Genomic DNA, 15106 nt, shown 5'->3' on the forward strand with positions numbered 1-15106 from the left:
GCATGCCCAACTCCTGGACTTCGGGAGATCCTGCCTCCCTGCGTCTAATGGCTGTAAATAGCTCCCTGCCTACAGCCTGAGACTTGCAGGAACAGGGCCTGCCCATAGCTGTTACTGGCCTGGAGAAACTGAGCATTCATTCCTCTCCAACTCCCTCTGCATTTGCCAGTGCATCCCTCGCTGTATGAGCTGCCAGCCCTTGTTACCTACTCTTTTACACCCCTTCTACCGCCATGATTTGGCACTGGTTACATCTAGCCCTCACATCAAGCCTCCTTCACACTAGCATCAGCTTTTAAGAACAAGTCTCCCTATTCTTCATCTGTTACCTCCTTTGCTGCCTGCCAATCTTCTCAGACATCTGACTGCTGTTCATTTCCTGGATAGGTTCCCCAGTTGCGGCTTCTAGATTCTCTGCTTACATTCATCCTAGCTTCCTGCTTCCACTCCGCAGATGCTCTTCTGTACAGCATGTCATTTTAGGACTCACTACTGCCTGTCCTTCAACAGAGCTCCAAATAGCAGATGATCAGTGTTTTTAACAACTTTATGCATCACTGGTACATGCTCACTCATATCTAGGCCCCCACCCCCCTGTCCCTAATCAGGCTGCTCCAAGGCACATCTGTCATTTTTCACGGCATTAGTTCATTACACCCAGGCAGACAATGTACTGCTTCAATGGTTTGGCTTGCAATGGGAAGAGCCTGCAACCATGAGCATTGCTGCATAAGCATGTCACATTACTCAGCATACAAGTCTTTAGAAGTCCAGCTGACTCAGACCTTTTAAAGGCATGCTTCAAGCACATGGTGACTGAAAAGCCTTGGTGGTGCAGGATGTTTAGGAGCTCTAACACTGCAGTGTTTCTGCAATGGGTGATTTTATACATACTGCAGTTATGCTAATAGGAGATCTGTGTAACTTCTAGAGTCATTTCATAGATGGGAGACAGCTTCACAGTACCAGGCTGCATGAGAAGGATGACTGCTGAATTAACAAACCAATGACCCAATTGGCTGCTGGTACTGCAATCTCTGGATAACACAAAACTGAGGTCTTGGCCCTAGTTAACAGATGCATAACTTTTGTTGTTGTTTTTTAAAAAGGGAATATGGGTTAGACAACTGACTAAATTCAAACTTCGGTAATTACATTTTGGCTAACCAAATATAGACCATGGATAATTTATTTTTTGCTTTCCCCAGTTGTGTCAATATTTATATTCATATTTTAATAACTGACAGTTTAAATCATATGAAGACTTTACCAGTAACTAAATATCAAGGGTGAGTTAAAGAAAAGGCCACTGAGGAAAGAGAATGCATCTAGGAGAAACCTAAGGAAGAAGAGGATATTACATCGATTTTAGGCCCGCAGAGAATAAAATTGTCACAACAACACCTGCAGAGAGGAAATGATGTTTTATTGGACTTCATGTACAGTATAAAATTTACAATGGAAATTTCAAACATACTAATCGGACTTAAAAAAAAAGCCCCAAGCTAACAAAAATCCATTTTGTAAAAGGGGTAATGTTATTAACTTAACACTATGACAACATTGGAAATGTATTCCTAAACAAGGATACAATACTATATATCTTCAGATCATCTGACGATACCATTTAAGATCCATTGGGAACTGTGTCTTCTTCCATCTCCTCTTCAACTTCCTCTGTTGGTCCTACAAAATGGATACATCAGAATTATTTAATACCTGTTAAGACTTTATACACACTAATCTCTTATACCCTATCTGAAAAGTGGGGATAATGATTTGAAGATTCTCACATTCACCTACAGTTATGGTTCAAAAAGAAAAGGAGTACTTGTGGCACCTTAGAGACTAACAAATTTATTAGAGCATAAGCTTTCATGAGCTACAGCTTACTTCATCGGATGCATTTATTTTACTGCAGTCTGAGTTATACCCATGGTAACATCTGACCTTGTCACTGCCTAGTCCGATATGCAGCTTGCTTTATTCCCACTGAGAAACTCCCCATAGTCTAGGTCTTCCACTGTCTAAAAACGTCAGAATACCTGGTATCTTTAGGGTCAACAAACTGACTCAGAAAATTAAGCTTCTGTATTTGAGGTTGTCAAATTTTGCCCAAATGATTTTAGTCAAATTCAACTATACTGCACAAGTGGTACATCTAAAAGGGTTTCACTTGGATTAAGATTCTTGCATCCTTTCACAGTGTCTACAAGTTCATCTTTCCTGATTTATGCAGCATGAAATATCCACCCCCTTGTTTCATCCTTTTAACTTTTTAGAAATAGAATCAGACTGATTGATGACACCACTTCTTTTTTAACCATCTCCAACAACATAACCCATCCACCTCAACACACTGACTGAGATCGTATCAAGTTCCAGGCAAAGTTTTAAAAAGTTATGCTTTTGATTCATGCTGGTTTATATTACTCAATCACTCTGTGACAAAATAGAAGAGTAACAAAAGTATACAATTACCTGTTTTTCGTTCTCTGCCAGGTATCTGACCAGACTGCAGCAAACCCTTGAGTCTCTCCACTTCAGCCAAAGTTGTAGCATTTGCTATGGCATTCTAGAAGGGGAAGACCAACAAGCTTATCAATACTCATTCAACATGTTAACAAGCTACTGCAATTAATATATAAAGAACATCTGCTTCAAGAAAACTAAAATTTTACCGTAGAGAGAGTTACAGTATGTTGGCCTACTCTGTGGTCAAATCTAAACTCAGAACAAGAAGTCACTAAGATCAAGAAAGGGACACAAAGAAGGAAGTCCAATAAAACCTCAGATTTCTGCAACAAGAAACTCAAAAGGTATAATATGTAAGTGATCAGAACGCATTTTTCCTCTGTTACTTTGGAAAGTAAGCAAGCAGTTACCAGTAAGGGGGGCACCTAACATCACTAAATTTCTGATCCTAGGCAGTTTCCCTACTTCAGTTTTCCCTGTACATCATGTCCTAAAAATGTTACCTTGATTGCTTCAACATCTCCTGTGGAGGGCCCAGCTTTCTTTTTGTCAGTCGGCAAACCAGCACCTGGATTAAAACTTGAAAGAAAAATAAAGGTATATTATTAACATCCCTATGAATGACATCTGCTTCTCTAACTTCCAAAGAGAAAACATTGGAAGTATTGCATTCAATCAAGTGTAGTATCTTATCTTTGTTAACAAACTGATACAATGAAGAACTGCCTCCTTCAGAAACACCAGCAGGTCAGCTTCCCCACCTCCCACCCTTTTATCTGCTCATGAAGAGAAGCAGACCATCTGCATTAAGAAGATTATGCATTGGATTTAAGCCATTAACTTGGATGTTGCTGAACAGTTGAGTTCTGCAGCGTAGACTGTAATGAGAAGTCACCTTTTTTTTTTTAAAAAAAAAAAGGTGTTTTTGAGCAATGGTATTCACCACCATCCAAGAGGAGGATGTTTGGAGCCAGCATATCTGGTGAGACACCACCAGAGATGTTAAGACATCCTGTTAACAAGTGGTATTTCAATTTACTTTCCACTGCCGCACAGGGAAACCCAGGTGGTGTTTCTGAAGGCAAATGCCAGTTTAAATTGGTTCTCTTTATCTTACGTTTTTGTTCTCTTGGCAATATCCTTTGCAAGCTGTGCACCCCGTTTGCCCTTGAACATTTTCTCTGCCTCCTGACGCTCCTACAGCGATACCACACACACACAAAGTTAATTTCAATAGGAACATCATGTGCATTTTGCATAGCTTCTTTCCTTGAAAAACAAATAGGCTGAAGACTTCTTGGATCAGCGAAGACCGGTGTCTCAACACTAGATTTAGAAGCACTTTAACAATAAATTAAAAGGCTTAAATTCTGAGTATGGCAGTCTCAGACACTTCCCAAAGGAAGTTCTTCCCCATCTTTTCATCCTCAGATGGAGTGGAGGTTTGCGTTAAGATTTCCTATTTCTTTCACTAAAGATCTGCTGCTGTACTCAGAACACTAAAAAGGACAAAGATCCAAACTGTACTTAAACACTGGTGGTTTAAGGTACTGAATTAAGCTATTGAAACAGTGAACTGGTGAAGTAAAATCTGCCCCAAAGTATGTATTTCATTAGACACCAGTATTGATGTAAATGTAGCTTACAAATACTGGTAGGTCAGGGAGAGGGCACAAATTGCACCACCATTAAATTTTCAATCAAATAAAACAAGAACAAATGTCTAACTAAAAGATCCTAATTACACAGAGGCTAGGAAAAATGCCACTTACTTTTAATTTCACTTTCTGGAAATCCAACACTCTGATTTGTGGGACTTTGTGGATTACATACAATCTGTAATGCTTCTTATTTGTTACAGGGTTCCTTAAAATACTATGAAATAAAGAAAGATTTTAAAGAAATTCTGAATACAAGAGACTGCTTCTTTTAAAGAAGTTGCACGCTAAACTTTAAGACTGCACACTAAATAAATGCAGTAACAATACTGCTCTTGATCTCTATGAAAAAAAGAGAGAAAGTTTGTTCTTAGAGTCTAGTTTATTAGCTTACTGAATTTTACTACGGAAATTCAAACGAAAATACAAACAACTGTAGTTGTTCATCATATTTCTACAACAAACAAAAATCTGAATATTTCCTCCTCCCACCCCCGATTCTGGCTCATGATCTCTTATTGATCTCCTGGCTTGATGCAATTCCCTCTGCTGAACAGCATGGGATTTAGATTTAATCTAGAGTATTTTGAAACAATAGATCTTAACCTAATTCTGAGAAGGTAAAATATACAATAGAGAAGGTTGTATGCTTACACAGCACTTAATGTAAACATAGTGGCTAATTCCTACTTACTTTGACAGACTTGGTGGCAAGTGAAGAATTTCACCCATTAAAAATTATGTATTTTTTGTAGCCTTTTGTTTATTGATTCATTATTTAAAACATACGTCTGGTCCAACGGAAAAACCAGCTATTTCAAAACAAAGAACTAAGCCAGTGGCTAATAGTAAGCGTAAAATAATATGAAAGATTTTTTTTAAAAGCAAATATAGCTGTACATTAAAAAGATCTGTTCATACACATTAAGATTACATACCTCAGGTAAGTCAGTGATTTAATTGTTGCCAAAGGATCCAGTTCACCCTGAATAATGGGACCACAATAAGTAATCTTAAAACAGACTATAACGGGGTTCAAAAAAGAAATAGGTAAGTTCATGGAGGATAGGTCCATCAATGGCTAATAGCCAGGATGGACAGGGATGGTGTCCCATGCCTCTGTTTGTCAGAAGCTGGGAATGGGCCACAGGGGATGGATCACTTGATGATTACCTGTTCTGTTCATTCCCTCTGAAGCCCCTGGTATTGGCCACTGTCGGAAGACAGGATACTGGGCTGGATAGACCTTTGGTCTGACTCAGTATGGCCGTTCTTATGTTCTAACTTAACAGGAGTCCAAAACTTGTAATGGACGATCATTAGCCTCTAGCATATCCAAGCACTCATATAAATAGCAGGTAAGTAAAAATGGTTGGTAGTATGCAGCTACTGTAAAGGATATCGGACTATAAAATAGGATAAAGATCATGTTCATTTCAAACTTTTTTTAAAAGTGAAAATGAAATGAAAATGTAATTTATTACAATGATCTGTAAATATTTTTTCTAGAAATGTAAACAAAGTACTTAATATCTCAAGTACTCAGTGTATAAACCTTCATTCAAGAAACAATTGCTCTTAAATGTTCTGAATATCATTAGGATAAAATAGCTTCAAAATAACAGGGGAAAAAGACAGAAAAAAAAATGAGGTAAAACAAGTTTTAGTCTTAGGCCATTAGCACATGGAGATAAGGCGTAAGCAGATAAGACCTTGTCTACACTATGAAGTTTTGTTGGCAAAATCTGCCTTTTGCCGACAAAACAAGGGCAGTTACACACTACAAAGCTACTTTTGGCAGCAAAACTCTGTTTTGCCGACAAAATAAAACCACCTCGCTGAGAGGCATAAAGCTTTTTGCAACAAAGTGAAAGCGATAAAGCATCAGTGTAGACACTGCTGTTTGTTTTGTCCCCATAACTGGCTTCCACCAATATCCCACAATGCCTGCCACGACTTTGCTACCCTGCAGGCATGCTCTCCTCCCCTTTCAAAGCTCCAGGAAGTATCTGCCATCTGAGCTGTGCTGCTCTGTGTCAATAACTTGGAATGCTTCTGTTCTGCACTAGTAACACAGTGGCAGGCAGACTGCTGCTGTGGGGAGTGGAGGGACTGACTGCCGTGCTGCTTTGACATTCCTCAGATCACAGAGCTGCTCAGCATGCTGCTACCTGCAGCTAAGGAGGCTGTAGGAGAACTTGGAAGGAATCACAAAACCATAGGCTGCTTCAGAGAAACTGCTGTGAGGAGCAGAGTCGAGGGCTGATGCGGTGGGGGGTTCCCCCTCCCCCAGGATTGGCTGGTGTGTCTCCCCAGCCCAAGACACACCACTCTCCAGCCCCCTTCAGTTGAAAAGCAGCTGACAATCTACTGGGATGCCCATGGAACAATGGGATTGAGAAACCTGCATCATGTGACGCTGTATCTGCCCCATGGAAGGTTTGCAAACCCTTCCCATAGCACCCTGCGGCCAGCTACCACAGTGCACTGCTCTCTGTATGGATGCAAGAGCTGCTAGTGTTGATGCACTCTGCCGAAACAAGGAGCATAGTGTGAACATGCAACAGCAGTTTAATTAAAGAGGCATAACTTTCGGCAACAAAATTTTGTAGTGCAGGCAAGGCCTAACCACGCCATCAAGGACTTCAAATCTGCCTCAAGCCCCACACCAAGGACTAAAATCTGCCCTTATTTATGCCTGTGCAATGCTAATGGAGCTGCACAGGTGTAATAGTCTAGGACAAAATTTAGCTTTAAGAGGGCATATAATAATACTGTTAGCATTCACAAGCATGTAATGCAAACATAGAAGCTAGGAAAAAATATTGCATATGATTCCTAAATGGCTATAATACAACCATGAAAAAAGAAAAAAATTTTTACATCGAGTGTTTCAAGTTTTTTTAATTCACAAGACTGTTTCTTTGAGTCTGTGTTTAGAGCTGGAGCTGTTTAATTTCAAAGCAATGAAGTGATCCTTGTGAAAGTTTCCTATTCTCTTTTAACATTCCATGTCCACTTTACATCGGAAGAGTGTAAAAGAGGCATGAGCCTAATCAAACTGGAAAATTAAAGAAAAGTCTGACCTTTTTGTAATAAAAATAGCACAATTTCCAACTTCAAAAGGTACATTCTAAGGAAGGACACAGTCCCATGAACAATCCTGTACACACTTAACTTTTATGCATTTGAATAGTTCTAGTCACATGTTACTGTGTTATACCTTTCCTAGAAAAGCCTTCTATCAGTAACATCTTATGCTTCACTGCATGTCAAAAATTATCCTCTTGAGAAAAGATAATCTGTGATTAATACACGAAAGGTAAATAAAACTGCTTTAAACAAAGCCATGTAACAACAACATATACAAATATGTGCATAATTCGAACTGGTTTGATCTATTTTTTTTTTTTTTTATTAGTAACTTACCAGCTCCACAATGCTATTATTGGTAAGAATGATCTCCTGGAGGTTGGGTAAGGCCTGTTCGAGTCCCTCACCGATCCGACTAAAATTAATATTTTAAAAAAATAAATCAAAATCTGATTTAGGTTGGTAATAAATATTAATAATAAAAACATGCACACACATTTTAACCCTTCAATGCAATACATGTACAAGGAATCACTTGGTTTTGGAATCAGTCATCCTGTTTCAAGTAAAACAGTTTGGTTCTTTATTTGCTACTGTAAATTACCTCTGATCACATCCATTTTGTGCCCCACTTACCAATGCCCCAAACTTCATGAACATGATTTACATTTTTCACTGGCCTGAGCACAGGAATGGTAAGCGAAAGCTACTGAGTATCTGTGGCTTTGAGCAAATAAACTCCATGCCTTAGTTTTCCTGACCATAAAATGAAGATAATACTTATTGATTTGACCCAGGAGTTATGAGCATCAGCACATGTAAAGTGCACTGAAAATGAAGCAGACTACAATACTGCTCCATATTGCAACATGCTGCATTCCTCCATTAAAATAATCATTGGCCATTTGTAAATTGCACCACTCCAATCATACAAGGAAAAGCCAATGCTGAAAACTGGCTGCACCCCAGGACTTCTTCCACACACCCCCCAAATCTATCCCAAGCTGCAGGACCACAGCCCCATACCATATCCTGTTGTTATTCATGAGTAACGTTTTCAGCCTCTTCAGCAGAGGGAACCCGTCCAACTTGCGGATCTCGTTGTCAGAGAAATCGATGGCATCGAACTGGTCTAAGGTGGCGCCCAGGTTCTCAATGACGGGGATTTTGTACCCTGGGGGGAAAGCATCAGACCCGGGTTAGATCGAGTCAGTACGGGGGGTCGGGGGGGGGGGGGGGAGGGGGCCTGAAAGCAGCAGGTTCAACAAGGAATGCAGGGTACCCAGGCTAGAAACAAACATCACCCCCCCCTCCCAAGCGCGCACAACTGGAGTGAGGCTCCCCCACCCCAACCCCAGCCCCTCCCCCACCTCAACGCCAGCCCCGGCCCCTCCCGGCCCGAACCCCAGCCCCAGCCGCTCCCCCGGCCCGAACCCCAACCGCTCCCCCGGCCCCTCAACAGCCTTCCCCACCTCAACCCCTCCCCCGGCCCGAACCCTTGCACACACACACACACACACACACACACACACACACACACACACACACACACACAGAGCCCCCGGTCTCCGAGCTAGGCCTCGCTTCGCCCCAGGCGCGCGGCTCCGAGGTCGGGGCCTGTCGGCCCCCGGCCGGGCCTCACCGCGCAGGTCCAGCTCCCGGTCCCGCACGGCGTTCGTGTACTGAGCCGCCTGCTCGATCAGCTCCGCCGTGAGCTTCACCATCCTGCCGCGCGCCGCACGCGCCGCCCCCGACTCCCGCGGGGCCTAGAGCGCCGCCCCGCGCCGCGCAGGACACTCGCCGAGCGCCGAGCCCCCGAGCCGGCAGGCCCGGGCCGAGCGCCGAGCCTACGAGCGCCCGCCTCCCAACGCCCTAGCAACGGGGACGGCTTCCCCCGCCCCGCCCCGCCCCAAGGAGTCACAAGCCCCGCCTAGGCGCAGCTCCCCTTCCCCCCCCATGGGGCAGCTGCTGCGCCAGGGCCCACTCCCCGCCTGCCATAGGACAGGCGCAGCTCCCCCCTCCGTTCTCTTTTGGGGCAGGCCCCCCCGCCGCAGACTAAACAGTCCCAGGTCCCTCAGCCCCTCCTCAGAAGTCGTGGGCTCCGGCCCCCTCGTCCTCGTTGTTGCCCTCCGCTGGACGCGGTCCAGTTTTTCCACATCCTCCTTGTAGTGGGGGCCCAAAACGGGACCCAGGGCTCCGCATGAGGCCTCCCCAGTGTCGACTAGAGGGGAACGACCACCCCCTACTTATACAGCCCAAAATGCCAATGGCCTTCTCGGCAACAAGGGCCCACTGTTGACTCATATCCAGCTTCTCGTCCACTGTAACCCAAGGTCCTTTTCTGCAGAACCGCTGCCGAGCCGTTCGGTCCCTGGTCTGTAGCGGTGCCTGGGATTCTTCCGTCCTAAATGCAGGGCTCTGCACTTGTCCTTGTTGAACCTCATCACATTTCTTTCGGCCCAATCCTCTAATGTGCCTAGGTCCCTCTGTGTCCTATCCCTACCCTCCAGCGTATCTACCTCGCCTCCCAGTTTAGTGTCATCTGCAAACTTGCTGAGGGTGCAATCCACGCCATCCTCCAGATCATTTATGAAGATATTGAACAAAACCGGCCCGAGGACTGACCTCCGCTTGATACCGCCTGCCAACTAGACATGGAGCCATTGATCGCTACCCGTTGAGCCCGACAATCTAGCCAGCTTTCTATCCACCTTATAGTCCATTCATCCAGCCCATACTTCTTTAACTTGCTGGCAAGAATACTGTGGGAGACCGTGTCAAAAGCTTAGCTAAAGTCAAGGAACAACACGTCCACTGCTTTCCCCTCATCCACAGAGCCAGTTATCTCATCATAGAAGGCAATTATTTTTGTCAGGCATGACTTGCCCTTGGTGAATCCATGCTGACTGTTCCTGATCACTGTCCTCTCCTCTAAGTGCTTCAGGATTGATTCCTTGAGGACCTGCTCCATGATTTTTCCAGGGACTGAGGTGAGGCTGACTGGCCTGTAGTTCCCAGGATCCTCCTTCTTCCCTTTTTTAAAGATGGGCACTACATTAGCCTTTTTCAGTCGTCCGGGACCTCCCCCAATCACCATGAGTTTTCAAAGATAATGGCCAATGGCTCTGCAATCACATCTGCCAACTCCTTTAGCACCAAAAGCATTGAGAACATAAGCTTTTTCCACATCCTCTGTCACTAGGTTGCCTTCCTCATTCAGTAAAGGGCCCACACTTTCCTTGACTTTCTTCTTGTTCCTAACATACCTGAAGAAACCCTTCTTGTTACTCTAAACATCTCTTGCTAGCTGCAACTCCAGGTGTGATTGGCCTTCCTGATTTCACTCCTGCATGCCCAAGCAATATATTTATACTCTTCCCTAGTCATTTGTCCAATCTTCCACTTCTTGTGAGCTTCTTTTTTTTGTGTTTAAGATCAGCAAGGATTTCACTGTTAAGCCAAGCTGGTCGCCTGCCATATTTACTATTCTTTCTACACATCGGGATGGTTTGTCCATGTAACCTCAATAAGGATTCTTTCAAATAAAGCCAGCTCTCCTGGACTCCTTTCCCCCTCATGTTATTCTCCCAGGGGATCCTGCTCATCATTCCCTGAGGGAGTCAAAGTCTGCTTTTCTGAAGTAATAATACATAAGAATCCCAAAACCAAACACTCCACTGCATACACTTCTCCCCCTGGGGAGAGGCTGAGAGAATAAACAGGACATATATTAGTCATGTTCCCTAATGCACTGACTAGTGGATGGTGCTCAGACTGTATGGTGATGAGTGTGGTATAAGAACTTATATAGAATAGACTAGGTCCAAGGTGTCTTGAGTTCTACAAAATTGAGACAGAAATTCAATGACTACTTTTGAAAAGTTTGGCCTTAACCTTCCCAGGCTTTAGTTTCTAAGCTGCAAGAAAGGAATGGGAGGAACATTCCTTTACACAGGGTTAATGTATTTTGGAAATGTATTTTGGAAAACAGTGATGTAGAAAAGTACTTGAGCATCATGGTTGAGAACAAACTGACCATGAACTAGCATTGAGATGGGGTGGTTAAACAAGCAAATGTGATCCCTGGATGTATAAGCAGGGGAACATAGCATAGAAATAGGGAGGTGTTATTATCACTACTTGTGGCATACCTGTTCACCATGGGAACAGTGTCCAGTTCTGATGTCCACATTTTAAAATAGAAGAAAACAAATTGGAAAGGGTTCTGAAAACAGCTACAAGAATGAGCCAAATTCTGGAAAATGTGCCTTATAGTGAGAACCCAAACAAACTAGCAAACTAAAACTTAGGAGGTTTCAGAGTAGCAGCTGTGTTAGTCTCTAAGGTGCCACAAGTACTTGTGTTCTTAAAACTAGGAGGTTACTTAATTATGAGTTATAAGTACCTACACAGGGAAAGCTTTCTGATAGTACACAGCTTTTCAGTCTAGCAGACAAAGGCTCAATGAGATTGAATGTTGGAAGCTGAAGCTCAGCTAATTCAGGTTAGAAATAAGGCATACATTTTTGGGTAATTAACCACTGGAACAATTTACCGAGGGATATGGTCAGTTCTCTATCACTTGCAGTCTTTAAATCAAGATTGGAAATCTGCCTAAAATGATTTTAACTTAGGGGCTTGCTGCAGGAATCATTAGTTGAAAATCTCTGGCCATGTTAGGCAGCTCAATTCACAATGGTGCCTTTTAGCCCTAAAAATGTGTGAATTTATGAGACAAGGTAATGCATCAATTTTTTCAAACTGCGTTGAGTTTCTTGTATGCAAAATGCATTCAAAATGCAAAAAAAAAGTATGTGGGAAGTCATCCCCCTCCCCCTGCCCCCTTTGACACATGGTCTTGCCTGGGATCAAATGAAGTCAAGAGGTCTCTGACTGGCACTGTATCAGTGAAAGAAGGAAATGACAGTTGGAAGCCTGGAGTTTTCTGTTGCAAAAATATTTTTATCTTGTCAAACTGACTTTCCAAGGAGCTCCACATGGTGGTGCACTAGCATTAGACATCAGGTGAAGAGCGAAGTGTGTTGCCAGACTAGGGTGGTGACCCAGGACTAGGATAGTTGAGATGTCTGCAGGTGAGGATTAGGGTGCATTGGCAAAGCTGTGTGTATGAGACTATAGAGTGCTGGGCTGCATAACACCTTGTTCTACCCCACTTTTGAAAGTAAAGTAAAGAAGGGTGAGAGAACTTTCTATGTACAAACACCTGATGGCATCCTAGCTAGAAAGGTTGCTTTCCTTTGGATACAGCTGGATCTGAACAGATTCCACACCTGTCCTCACAGCGTGAACATACATGAACCATCAGTTCAGCAACTGCTCCTGCCACCTCCAATTACAAGTGCTAATGCTTGCTCTTTTTTAGTTCAAACACAGCACCAGAAGCTGCTGTTGAACATCAGTCCCCATAAACACCTTCCTGCTCCTGGTATTTGCGTTGGCCTTTCTACCACCAGCTGCTTTTGCAGGCCTTGAGAGCTGAGCTGGAAACATGCTGCCGGCAGCACTGGGACATTCTCCCTTTGTGTCCATGCTGCAATGCACTTTTTAACCATCACCCCTTTTCTTCCACTTTTATGCAAGGAACTAACCATCATTTGCTTTTTAAAATGAAAATTGACCCGTGATTAGCTCATTGGCTGTTTGCCTAGTTTCAGTGTTCTGGAAACATTTAACTAAGTTGTAAATGGGGCCACACAGCTTTGGTACAGCAAGACTTGATGGGGCAGGTTCTCTGCTGAGCACAGCAGGGACATGGGTCCAGTCTGGGAGCTGGATCAGCTCCCTCATTTGCTGCCTGGCCCTGGCCCTGTGCTCAGGGTAGAGTCTGGGGGCTACTCTAACAAACTGGTGGCTCCCAAGGAATAATCTGCCAAATGGGAATTGCACAGAGCATCACACTCTAGCCCCTGTCCCTCTCTAGCCCCTCCTTGTTATACCCCATGCTCTAGGGGATGCAAGGAGGGAGCCAGCAGAGGTGACTTGGCCAGCTCTGTGCCTGCTGAGTATTTGTGATCATTCTCTACTTCCTTTCTGCCGCTTGGGGAGCACAAAGAGAGTGGACAGGTACAGAAAATTTGCACCTTTATTCTTATAGCTAATAAACATCAACACACATCTGAGGGTGCAGAAGTGATCAGGTGAAACAGGCCACTTTGTTACTGTGCCATCATAAAGTAGGCACTTTTCATTGAGAGTGCCACATGAGGTAATGCCATCAGTCAGTTCACCCTGATTAGAGGGTACCGCTGTACCTCCACTTCGACTGGAAGGTGTTTGTGGCAGAGGAGCTCAGTTACACAGATTCAGTTCTCACTGATTTTAACGGGAGTCAAACTGACAGCACAACTATCAGATTTGATCTAGTATCAGTTCACTTTTGACCAGATAGCAAACATGAAAAATCAGGGGGGCGGGGGAAGAAATAGGTGCTTATAGGAGACAAAGCCCCTACTTTTGGGATGTCTGATCACCCCAGTTCACTTGTACGTACATAAAATGATGAGATGGCCAAATATCTGGGATCCACAGTTCCTATGGCCTCGTAAAAGTAATACAACCACCATGTGGATCTCCTGAGTAAAAATGGGTAGAAAGAAATTGATTTCTGGATGCACCGAACCCTAGTGCAGTAACTGCAAGAGGTAAGGACTTCTTAGCCAATGGCTGGATTTGTGTAACCCAAAATATTTTATAACTCTTCAGGCACCCAAGGCAAGTAGTTTAATAGCACACTGTATTGTGTGTTATTGCTGCGGTTCCTTTGAGATATTTGGGCAACATCACACCCTGAGTGAAATTTAGGCTGTGGACAGAATTTCTCTGCAATACATTGTTACCGATTTGTAACAGTCATTCTTACACTGTGGGACATGGGCCACTGTTGGGAAGCGGGCGGCAGCCAGGTGGTACCTGGGTTGCATTATAAAAAGACCTTAATCAGCACAACATATCACATATCAAGTGGATTTGTTGGTCTCTGGGGTGCCATAAGTACTCCTTTTCTTTTTGCAAATACAGACTAACACGGCTGCTACTCTGAAACTTCTGGTTACAGTGTGTATGGTAACACCATTGTTTCATGTTCTCTATGTATATAAATCTCCCCACTGTATTTTCCATTGAATGCATCCGATGAAGTGAGCTGTAGCTCACGAAAGCTTATGCTCAAATAAATTTGTTAGTCTCTAAGGTGCCACAAGTACTCCTTTTCTTTTTGCGAATACAGACTAACACGGCTGCTACTCTGAAACACAACATACAGTAATTCAGTAAGGAGAGGCACATAAGGGGCTCCTTGTTTCGAGTCAGATAAGTTAGGAGTGAGAGGGATACTCACAAGCAGGAAGAGAGAATTAATTCCACAAGAATAACTGCTCAATGCAATCATGTAATGATATAGACAGTGCTATCCTGAAGTCAAGTTGGGGCAATAACTAAGCACTCCTTGCTAAAGAGATTGTGTTCAAGTACCTAAGGGGTGAATACAACTTATCCATATTTTCCTTTGAAGAAGGTGTATACAACTTATCCATATTTTCCTTTAATGGGATAGTTGTATGCATTAGCTAGAACCATACATTGCTATTTTAAGAACTGCTATTGACCATAGACCCATGGAAAAGTGACACACTGAGTGCTTTTGAGTTGTAGCTATGGTTTTAAACTTTCACAACTGCTGCTTTGTACAGTCAAAACATTTGTACGGAAGAATGTTTTAATGTACAGGTGGCTGTGAATACAATCTTACCACCAACAGGCAGAGGATGGGTTAGGGCTGCTTTAAATATGTCCAGAAATGAGCTGTGTGTCGCTGTGGCAAGAGACCAGAAAGAAATGTGCTTTAAGAAATTTCCTACATA

At 43.3% G+C, this 15106-nt stretch overlaps 1 protein-coding gene across 1 annotated transcript; it reads right to left on the reverse strand.

The window, feature by feature from the left end:
• Positions 1 to 1408: 1408 nt before the first annotated feature.
• On the reverse strand, positions 1409 to 9171 carry SNRPA1 (small nuclear ribonucleoprotein polypeptide A'). Its single transcript, XM_038420218.2, has 9 exons — positions 8869 to 9171; positions 8253 to 8400; positions 7563 to 7641; positions 5072 to 5118; positions 4248 to 4350; positions 3593 to 3672; positions 2979 to 3054; positions 2482 to 2575; positions 1409 to 1686 (listed from the first exon to the last, which is right to left on the reverse strand). Exons 1-9 carry the CDS (start codon positions 8948 to 8950, stop codon positions 1628 to 1630), a joined length of 768 nt encoding a protein of 255 aa, XP_038276146.1. The 5' UTR covers positions 8951 to 9171; the 3' UTR covers positions 1409 to 1627.
• Positions 9172 to 15106: the final 5935 nt, after the last annotated feature.

The sequence above is a fragment of the Dermochelys coriacea genome, chromosome 10 (assembly GCF_009764565.3).
Source record: "Dermochelys coriacea isolate rDerCor1 chromosome 10, rDerCor1.pri.v4, whole genome shotgun sequence".
Taxonomy (NCBI): Eukaryota; Metazoa; Chordata; order Testudines; family Dermochelyidae; genus Dermochelys; species Dermochelys coriacea.

What these genes read in the sequence shown, in the direction of transcription:
- SNRPA1 (XM_038420218.2), bottom strand. Translation starts at nt 8,950, where the DNA reads ATGGTGAAGCTCACGGCGGAGCTGATCGAGCAGGCGGCTCAGTACACG. An exon ending in AAATCACTGACTTACCTGAG is followed by an intron (nt 4,351 to 5,071) that starts GTATGTAATCTT and finishes TTTATTTCATAG; the next exon opens with TATTTTAAGGAACCCTGTAA. An exon ending in TGGCAGAGAACGAAAAACAG is followed by an intron (nt 1,687 to 2,481) that starts GTAATTGTATAC and finishes TCCATTTTGTAG; the next exon opens with GACCAACAGAGGAAGTTGAA.